We start from the raw sequence: 10,837 nt of genomic DNA, 5'->3' as shown, positions 1-10,837 counted from the left end.
CCTGCCTCTGCCTCCCAAGTGCTGGGATTAAAGGCGTGCGCCACCACACCCGGCCTGCCCAATGGTCTTAAAGATGAAGATGTCTCCCCTCTAAAGTAAACCTCCAGACTTGGGAGGCTGAGGGACGGGAGTCACAGGTTCCAGTCTAGCCTGGGCAACAGCAAGCTCTCCTTTCCAGCCAGACAGAGAGACAGACTGACCTACCTTCACACACTCTGCAGATGTCACAGCTCGGCTGTCCGCCTCTACTGGAGAAGGTACTTGAAGGGCACTTCTTGCACACTGGATTGTATTTTCTGCAGAAAGTACCTGTGAGAATTGTCACGGGCATTGTGTCTGACAACAAATGACCAGCTCTCTCAGCACTGTGACATTTTCGAGGATATCAAAATAAATATTCTGTCTGTCCTCCTGGCATCACAATGACTGGCATTTTAGGACTGCACACGTTTGCAGGGTGACCCTCAGCACAGTCCAGCAGCCAGGAGTAACAACATATAAATACCATGACAAAGAAAACTCAGATGGCAAATTGACAAGGTGGCAAGGTTAAGTGAACGAGTGGGGTCCTCGTGGCTGCTTTGTTGGATTCAACAAGCTTTTAAAAAAAAAGATTTATTTATTATTATTATATCTAAGTACACTGTAGCTGTCTTCAGATGCACCAGAAGAAGGCATCTCGTTACGGATGGTTGTGAGCCACCATGTGGTTACTGGGATTTGAACTCAGGACCTTGGGAAGAGCAGTCAGTGCTCCTAACCAAAGTCATCTCTCCTGCCCCCTCAACAAGCTTTTGCAAGGGAATGAGTAGCTTCAGTCCAGGTGTGCAGGTTGGAATATGTGGCCCCTGTGGAGTGTCACTATTAGGAGGTGTGGCCTTGTTGGAGTAGGTGTGTCACAGAGGGCATGGGCTTTGAAGTCTTTTAATGCTCAAGCTCCACCCAGTGTGAAAGAGAGCCCCCTCCTGGCTGCCTGCAGAAGACAGTCTCCTCCTGGCAGCCTTTGGATCAAGATGTAGAACTCTCAGCTCCTTCTCCAGCACGAAGCCTACCTGGTGGGAAGATTCCATGCTTCCCACAGAGATGATAATGAACCAAACCTCTGAGCCTGTAAGCCAGCCCCAATTAAATGCTGTTCTTTATAAGAGCTGCCTTGGCCGTGGTGTCTCTTCACAGCAATGGAACCCTAACTAAGACACCAGGCTAACCGAACTGAGTCTTCAACAGTCATGTCACTTTGGCACTTACCAGGCTGACAGTTGTCACAGGAGTTCTGCACGGCTCCCACCTTCTCGGAGCCCACTAGCAGCAGCACAGTGACCACCACGTTGTAACAGTTGTTTCCCATCGTGAAATGTCACATGCACACGACACTAGCAAAGGAGATTCCGAAAGCGTTTCAGTCAGATGAGTGGCTGTCTGGCTGCTGCTGTTGCTTGACTGACAGCATGCTTGCTAAACAGGAGCCAGTGTGCAGAAACCCGGAGTGGTAGTGGATGCTGTAACCCCAGCACACATGAGATGGGAGCGGGAGGAGCAAGAGTTCAAGGTCATCCCTGACTGCAGAGAAAGTTCCAGGCCAACCTAGGCTACATGAAACCCTGTCTTTAAAAGAGGGGGATATCTCACAAGAGTCATTCTGTAAACGATAAGCAGGGTGGGGTTCCCTTCCTGAACTGTCTACACTATCAACCATACTTAAGCATTCCCGCAGTGTTTTAAAGAGCAATTAAGACTGGGATATTGGGGCTGGAGAGACTGCTCAATGCTTGAAAGCACTCACTGCTCCTGTAAAGGACCCAGGTTCGATTCCCGACACCATACTGGGAGGCTCACAGCTGTCTATAACTCCAGCTCCAGGGAATCCTATACCTCTAGCTGTCTGCACTCAAGTGTCCAAACATACAAATACAATTTAACATTTTAAAGTCCTTTAAGAAAAAACTGGGATACTATGGAAGTACAAAGTTCAGAGTTCTACAGCAGCCACTGGCTTTGCACATATCTGCAAAGCCCAAGGGTGAAATCTCATATTCTTCACAAACACAGGGACAATGAGAACAGAAGCATTAGAACTTTCAGAGTGTCCGTGCTGGCATCCAGATTGCAGCCATGCTGCCCCTGAAGCAGAGTCCAGATGGCCAGTGCCATCTGAGGGGTCCCCTCAATGAGAGGAAAGCCTGTGGCTATCGCCCTGGTTTTTTTGTTTTTTGTTTTTTTTTTTTTTTGACTGAACATTTAATTGGGCTCATTTTAAAAGACCCCTGTTAATTTACTGTCAGAGTTTCTTTCTTTTCTTATTTTAAAAAAGATTTATTTATTTATTATATATAAGTACACTGTAGTTGCCTTCAGACACACCAGAAGAGGGCACCAGATCCCAGTACAGATGGTTGTGAGCCACCATATGGTTGCTGGGATTTGAACTCAGGACCTCTGGAAGAGCAGTCAGTGCTCTTAACCACTGAACCATCTCTCCAGCCCATTGTCTGGGTTTCTTAAGCACAGACCTGTGCTTGAGATTTGAGGGTTGTAAACAAACAAACAAAAAAAAGGCAATTAAAAACAAATTCTAAGGCTGGTGCTGAAGCTCAGGCGGTGAAGCACCTGCCTAGCATGCATGGAACCCTGGTATCAATCAGGTACAGTAGTAATCCTAGCACTCAGGAGTGGAGGCAGGAGAATCAGAAATTCAGGGTCTGGGTATACAGAGAGTTTGAGACTAGACTGGGCTACACAAGACCCTGTCTCAAGAAAAAGAAAAAGAAAAAAAGAAAAGGGGGGAAACCAACTTCATTTTTTTATCTTTATGTAGTGGGCTATGAGATAGAAGTTATAAATTACAAGGGAAGAACAGCCTAGAAATCTGCACTGGAGCAGTCCGTCCTCATTTCTCTAGTCCCCCACTAGTCCCAAGCAGACAAACCTTGCGATCTCAGGGCAGCGAGGAGCGTTCTGCTTCCTTGGCAGCTCGGTGAGGTTCTGCCGCTCTACAAGACCACAGGTCAAACACAGGACCTGTGACTCAACTGAGCAGGGCCTCCTGGGAAATCCCCAGCTGCTCTGTGAGGTGGTTTGTCTCCTCGCTACCCTCAAAATCCCCAGAGCTTCAGTCCCCACTCAATGCCACTCTGAAGGGTTTCTTGGAATCAGCTGTTGACCATTAGGACGTTTCCTGGACGACTTTAGGAAACAGACTTGGTCACTTATCACAGTCCTTCATCCGTGCAAAAGTTTTCATGTGTCCTTAAGATACTGAAGACTTAAGGACTGAGACCGACCGAAGTGGTTTTTGTCACAAATCATCTCCTAACCGTAAGAACAGAGAGACAGACCTCCTAAACCCAGCACTGAGCTGCACTGTGGAGAGTGCCATCCAACCCTGGAAGGGACCCCAGGAATTTGTCTCACCAGTATTACTATTAGGGTGCCATTATGCAAGTGAGAAGGCTCTGGCTGTGTGTCCAGGCAAAGGACAGCAGGGCAGGATGTTCTGTGATGTCTGTGAGTGAGTGTGAGAGATTGGGGAGAAGAAAAACTGCAGGGTGGGAGATAGGTGATGTCGCTGAACAAGGTGGAGATCTGTGAGTAAGTTTTAGAGAAACGTTAAATTGAGTGGAAAAAAAAGAAGAACTGGAAGAGGAGAAAGAGGGAGGAGAGGGTGAGGAAGAGCAGAGGAGGGAGACGAGGAGGGCAGGAAAAAGGAAGGAGAAGAAGGGAGGGAGGAGGGAAAGGGGAGAGGAGGAAGCGGTTGCTATGGAAACCGATCATGACACTGACTAAAGATGCTCAGGAGATGGCCAGCTGGGGAAAGGTCATAGCAAGAAGGCGTGGACATACACACAGCTGTAATTCCAGAACTTGGATGGCTGAAGCAGGAGGATTACGAGTCCTGAGTTCCAAGTCTGCCTGGGTTATGCAACGAGACCCGGTCTGTCTTTCTTTTCTTTTTTTCTTTTTTTTTTTTTTGATTTTTGTTTTTTGTTTTGTTTTTCGAGACAGGGTTTCTCTGTGTAGCCCTGGCTGTCCTGGAACTCACTCTGTAGCCCAGGCTGGCCTCGAACTCAGAAATCCGCCTGCCCCTGCCTCCCAAGTGCTGGGATTAAAGGTGTGGCTCGGTCAGTTTTATCTAAAATAGATGGACGACTTCCCACTGGAATTCAAATGACTAGGAAATGTTCTTCCACAAGAGAAATGGAGGCTTGCTCTTGGACGGTAAGACAGGAGACCGGAAGAGAGCTGCCCTTTAGTAGTGCACATGCTGAAAACTGTCTGGGTCTGCATGAGGGGAGTCACATCACTGCCCACCGTAGAAGGACGCAGTAGAGAGGCTGGAGAGGTGGCTCTGTGGTTATGTGGCTTAGTGCTCCTGCAGAGAACTTCAGTTTAGTTCCCAGCACCCACACTGGGCAGCTGACAAGCGCCTGTAAGTCCAGGGAGATCGGGTGCCCTCTTTTGGACTTCGTGGGTGCCTGAATTCATGCACACATACCCCCAACATACACATAATTTAAAAATAAAAGGGGCTTGAAAGATGGCTCCATGGTTAAGAGTACATACTGCCTTTGCAGAGGACCCAGCTTCAACTCACAGTGCATACCAAGTGGCTGGCAGCAGCCTGTAACTCACAGCTCAGGTCCCTTCAACATCTGAGTTATACACCATTCAGGAGAGTCTAGACTATTCACTATGCAGGAAACTGTCCTCTCCAGTCGATTACAGAACACTCCCATTAATCAAAAAGAAATCCTGGATTGGTTCCGTGATCAAGAGAACTGGCTGTTCTAGTGGAGGACTTAGGTTTGACTCCCACCATCCCACAGGCCCGCTCACAGCTGCCTAAACCTCTAGATCCAGAAAATGTGGCGCCCCCTTCTGGCCTTCTCCGGCATTGCATGCATATGGTGTAATACACAGGCGAACCCACATAAGCATGGTTTGTTTGTTTGGTTGGTTGGCTTGTTTTGTTTTTAATTTTTGAGACAGTGTCTCAGTATGAAGCCTCAGCTGGCCTGGAGTTCACTGTGAAGACCAGGCTGCCCTCAAAGCCCCAGAGATCTACTTGTGCCTGCCTCTGCTTCCTGAATGCTTGGATTAAAGGCATGTGCTACCAAGCCTAGTTTTTTGGTTTTGGTTTTTTTTGGTTTGGTTTTTTTTTTTTTTTTTTTTGGTTTTTCGAAACAGAGTTTCTCTGTGTAGCCCTGGCTGTCCTGGAACTCACTCTGTGGACCAGGCTGACCTCGAACTCAGAAATCCACCTGACTCTGCGTCCCGAGTGCTGGGATTAAAGGTGTGCGCCACCACGCCCAGCTCAAGCCTAGCTTTTTAAGAAATATTTTAAAACAGAAATTCCTAAAGCCAGGCACAGTGGCACACACACTTCTAATCCCAAAACTCAGGAGGCAGAGGCAGGCAGATTTCTGAGTTCAAGGTCAGCCTGGTCTACAGAGCAAATTCCAGGACAGCCAGAAACACAGAGAAACCCTGTCTGGGGTTGGTGGTCGGGTTGGGGGACAACATGACCAAATCCCACATATGTTGTGTCTCCCTGAGACTGATCTTGTCTCTTCTACACATTCATAAAATACAATTAGCCAACCTGTGGTTTTCTGTGACAGGCTCCTTTCCTGTTGTCGAATGTGTCCTTTTCCTGGTGTAGTAATATTCCTTTAGACAGAGATATCCCGTGCTGTTTATGCACTCAGCAGTTCATGGGCATCTGAATTGGTTCCACTCCTGGCTTTTATGCTGCCATTCAGGTGTGCGCGTTCTCTTTGGTGTACATTTAAGGGTGGGGCTCCTGTGCCAAGTAGTAGGTCAGTTTCACATTGAGCTCACTGTTTCCCACCGCAGCTACATCAATTCACAACTCCATCTGTAGCAAACAAGGGTTTCAAGGTCCCCACACACTAACACTTGTGATTTTTTTTCCACTTAAGAAAAGTGGTTGGCCGTCCTGGAGGCTGGTGTCATGGCAAGTCACTGAGGTTTGATCTGCTGTCCTTGGGATTCTGACTCAAGTGACTACTGAGAGGGAGGGAGTCAGAGCATGGTGTGGTGGCCAAGCCCACACTTTGCCATCAGTCTGACCTGGATAAATCTAGACTCTCACATTTATGCTTATGTGACCAATCAGACTTTATAGTATAGTAATCCTACGTATTGAGGAATAAGAGAAACAAAGTTACGTGGTTTACATAGCTCAGCAGCAGGCATGTGTTTCCAAAGAAAGCAGAGCTCTCGAAGTCTGTCACACCATAGAACACACAGCCACACTGCTCACCTGGTCACCGGAGGCTTCTAATGCCATGGGCTAACCCAGTGGCCTTTGCGTGTATCGTGTGCATGTGTTCTCTGTGCCCCCGCTGCACGGTGGTGACATTTAGCTGAGCGGCAGCCTACTCCTGCCATCTGGGTGGTTGTGGGCAGAGCCGTCACCTCCCCTGAAGGGATGTCATTTCTTTCCCACCACAGTGACATTCATGGGCTCCTCTGCCCATGACACGTCTCTCCTGAGTTCAGAGATTCTCAAGATTAGTTCTATCTATCAGCCTGCAGCTGAACCAGACCAACCGCTCCAGGCGTGTTCTGCGAAAGGCTCTTCTCAGCTGTCACCACATCCCTGTGGTCTCGTGTGATAAAATTACCACAGCCACAGAGGTAGATGACATGAGGCACTGCCCATGCCAGCACAGTGCTTGGTGGTCATTTGCTTTCACAACACTGCTTTATCCATGTTGCCTTTCTAATCTTCCAAATGCAATCTTAAAAAAAAAAATCACAAAACTACAACATCCTCCTAAGTCCGGACAGAGCACCAGCCGTTGATGGCACCCGCTAAACTGCTTCTGCCACCTTCTCAGATCTGAGCTGGGGATCAGCTCTGTGTGTCTATGAACATGTCAGGTGAGTGTGACTCTGAGCCTAGGCAGCATGAGGTCTCCCCGGCTCTAAGGAGCTAAAGAGATGTTTCTAAGAAAGATAAAGATGCCAAGCACCGTTCCACACACCAGCAAGCCCAGTATTTGGAGGTGTCAGCAGGAGAACCAGAGGTTCAAGGCCATCCTTAGCCACACAGTCTATTCAGGACCAGCCTTGGCTACTTGAGATTCCGTAAAGAGGTAGGTGGGGAGAGAAGGAAAGAGAAATGGGAAAGGGGGACATGACAGAAGAAAGAACTAGAAAGGAAAACAGACTCTTCCCGTGAAAAATACCTAAGGGCTGTTCCACGTCCTTGTGGCCTTTACCTCACACCCTGGGCAACTACCCAGTAGGTAATATCAGAGAAGGCATTTATTCATTTGTGATACCAATAGAACATGACCCAGAAGAGGAAAATCAATCAAAACTTGGACAAAGAAAGTGGATTTAAAAAAAAAAAAAATCACAATGAAGGGTGACCTGGAAGAAGGAAGCAACATGCAGGGAAAGATGAGGGGCTGGAAGCCAGCTCTCCCTGTGTGCTGTCCACTGCATATCCTCAACGTGCACTGCTCAAGCAATGCACAGGGTATCTCGGGACACCCGAATGTCACATTCAGATATTTAGAAGAAAAGTGTCAGGTAAAATCTGTTACTAAGTGCTCTCCAGCCCGGCCTACACGCCACAACACAGTTTGCAGGTGTCTGACCTATGACTGGGACCTGGCAGGTGGTGCCTACGAGTGAGTGGCCATCCTGCGAAGGTTCCTGCCTTCCAGATACAGAGGGTGTGACCCACTCTTGTACGCTGACTCTATGTAGGAGATCCTGGTTCCCCACATACCCTACTTATGCTCTTGGGTGGCAGAGGCAGGTACATATCTTTGAGTTCAAGGCCAATCTAATCTCTATAGCAAGTTCCAGGCTACTCAGGGCTGCATAACGAGACTGGGTCTCAAAAAATAAAAATAAAAAATAAAATATTTCAACACAACTTTAGAAAATTTTGAAACATTAAAAAAATCCCATATTTAATATTTTAAAATAAATACTTTATTAAATATTAGCATTTCATAATGGCATTTGTTAATTTGTTTTAGTTTATATTTTAATTTTTTAAAAAGATTTATTTATTTATTTTAATGTATGTGAGTACACTGTCGTTGTCTTCAGACACACCAGAAGAGGGTGTGTAATGATCTCATGACAGATGGTTGTGAGCCACCATGTGGTTGCTGGGAACTGAACTCAGGACCTCTGGAAGAACAGTCAGTGCTCTTAACCGCTGAGCTACCTCTCCAGCCCCTTATATTTTAATTTTAACAGATAATTTTGACACCTTTAGAAAAATGTATTTTAAAGTCAAACAAAATTTGAAATAAATTATTTTACTTGAGTGTGTGTGTGTGTGTGTGTGTGTCTTGCATGTGTGCACATGACCCCCAGGAACTGGAGTTAAAGGCAACCATGACTGCTTCTTTCTGGATGCTGACACCTGCTTTTACCAGCTGAGCCGTTTCTTTAACCTCTGCAGCTCTAGCCTACACGCATTAGCTTAAGGGCCTAGGGAAGGATCGGTCACAGCTCAGTCATACTGTTAGTGTACAGGCCATTTGGGGTATTAGTCGTCATCTGTCCTAACTGTGGGAGCTTGGGGAATCCCCTGAATGTACAGATAACTTAAGGGTCATCTAGACTGTTTAATATCTGTGGTCCTGGTTTTGGAAGCTTGGTATAGCCTGGCCTTTCAGGTCATACAGATCACCAGGCTATTAACCACCTCCAATCCCCAGTCTTCTGGATGGAAAGACAGGTCGCCCTGTGTGCTTAACACTCCTGGTTTCCCTATTGATCTGTGGGCACTAGGGCCTCGTGAGGTGAGATGAGGTGAGGTACGTTTGAAGATCCATGTATCGCCTGAGCATCTGTAGCTGAGCCTGTGTAGCACAGGCTGGCCTTGACCTTGCAGCAATCCTGCCCTCCTCCTAAGTGTGGGGTTTGAATCAGAATGGCCCCGTGGGCTCATAGATTTGAATGCTTAGTCATCAAGGAGTGGAACTATTTGAAAGGATTAAAAGGATGATCAGAAAAAAAAAAAAAAAAAAAGTTCAAGGCCAGCCTGGTCTACAAAGTGAGTTCCAGGACAACCAGGGATACACAGAGAGACCCTGTCTCGAAAAAACAAAAAACAAAAAACAAAAAAACAAAAAAAAAGGATGATCAGGTGTGGCCTTGTTAGAGGAAGTCTCTCTCTCTCTCTCTCTCTCTCTCTCTCTCTCTCTCTCTCTCTCTCATTCTGTGTGTCTGTTTGTCTCAGTCTCTGTCTGTCTGTCCTCTGTCTGTCTTGTCTGTTCCCCACCCCCACCCCCAGATCAGGATATAGTTCTCAGCTCCTTTTCCAGTACCATACCTGCAGGCTGCCATGCTTGCCACCATGATGATAATGGACTGAACCTCTGAAACTGTAAGCCAGCCCCCAATTAAATGCTTTCTTCCTTGATCATGGTGTCTCTTTACAGCACTAGAGCGGTGACTAAGACACTTGGCTTCCTCAGTGCTGGAATTACAGGCATGAGCCACCACACCTGGTTTGAATCTTACGCCTAACCTCATAGCCGTTCAGAACTGTGGTTACCACTCTAATGTGGGAGGAAGAAAAAACTGTGTGACTGCAGGCCAGTGTTCCAACTTCTGTGCCCCCTCTTCATCACCAAGACAACCACAGATGCCACTAGTGTGGAGCCAGTGAGCCGTGGGACAGGGCGCGCTGGGGGTGAGGAGCAGGGAGCCTTGAGACCAGGGGAGCAGGCCCAGAACAAGAGTGGGGTTGAGGGGTGTCCAAACCCCGGAAATTGGCACGAGTAGGATCGCCCCCACTTGCCCTGGCCCCGACTTGCCTTGGGCCTGCATGTCCCAGTACGCGTAGCCCTGTCCCTTCACCTTTGCTCCTCTGGAGGAAGTCCTGTAGCCCTGTAGCCAGGTTAAACTTCCTCTCTCCTTACAAAGTCACATCCAGTAGCACCTGGAATTCCTCCTTACACAAATGAGGCATCCTGACCCTTGCCAGTGATGTACGCTCACCTCAATAATAGCCCCTAGTCACCCCGCAAAGGTTTAAGGAAATAAAAGCTTCCCAGACCCCCCCATTAAAATGAATTGTCTCACTGAAGCCTGTCTCCTGAGACTCTGTTCGCCCAGAGCTCGCCACCTCTGGTCTCTTTACTCTCAAGTGTTCCTGCTTCACCTCCCCCTTAGGATCCACAGGTTATGGTCGCAGGCTGACTGTGCTGCTATGGGCAGAGAAGTGGGGCCTGAAGGACAGCTGGCACCTCAGTGTGGGACACGGACACAACCAGGACATGTGAGAAGAAGGTGAGCACCCACACACACCAGGGGCATCCATCAGCCCCACCAGATCCTGCCTCCTCATCATGAGGACTGGCAGTCTGGTTTTGCCTACCATCTTGTATTTTCTGTTTATGATGTCACCTTCTGGCTATGGTTACTTCTTGGCATTGGTAGAAGGTTCCCAGCCCCCTGCCCACATGGGTGTCAGCCAAACTCAGTATCTTTATCTCTCCTTGAAGAACAAAACAAAACACAGTTACACAGCGACCACTTATGCACCCTTAGGATGGTCACTGGTTTCTCTGAAATTTGCAGGCAGGCTCAAGTCCTGGCTGCACAGGAAGATTCTCTCTGACCTGGGCAATTCCAAACCTTTCCTATCATGGGAAATACCTCATCTCATCAAAAGGAGTCCCAAATCAGAGGGCTAAGAGTCCTCAAGACCAAAGGCACAAAACTTACCCAAAGGTGAAGAAGAATAGTGGCAGCTGGAACTCAGAACCCCTGACCCAGGGTCCCTGTCAGCTCTCTGTGCTGAAGGCTGCCTGCAGCACCTGAATTCCAGGAA

At 47.7% G+C, this 10,837-nt stretch overlaps 1 protein-coding gene across 3 annotated transcripts in view; it reads right to left on the bottom strand.

The window, feature by feature from the left end:
- Tnfrsf9 (TNF receptor superfamily member 9) overlaps positions 1 to 10,837 on the bottom strand; it is a 25,458-nt gene extending 14,621 nt beyond the window's left edge. For 2 of the 3 annotated variants that reach the window (XM_021161152.1, XM_021161154.1), the window contains exons 1-3: positions 10,732 to 10,837; positions 1,249 to 1,373; positions 205 to 309 (exon numbers count right to left, since the gene is read on the bottom strand). In XM_021161152.1, the coding sequence (XP_021016811.1) occupies positions 205 to 309; positions 1,249 to 1,348 (205 nt within the window). In that variant the 5' untranslated portion in view covers positions 1,349 to 1,373; positions 10,732 to 10,837. Of the gene's footprint in view, positions 1 to 204; positions 310 to 1,248; positions 1,374 to 2,926; positions 3,014 to 10,731 lie in introns of those variants that run through there. The other variant, XM_021161153.1, reaches the window with a different exon arrangement.

Source organism: Mus caroli, chromosome 4, assembly GCF_900094665.2.
Source record: "Mus caroli chromosome 4, CAROLI_EIJ_v1.1, whole genome shotgun sequence".
NCBI lineage: Eukaryota > Metazoa > Chordata > Mammalia > Rodentia > Muridae > Mus > Mus caroli.
The sequence above is the reverse complement of the archived record's forward strand: the minus strand, read 5'-3'. Positions and strand labels throughout refer to the sequence as shown.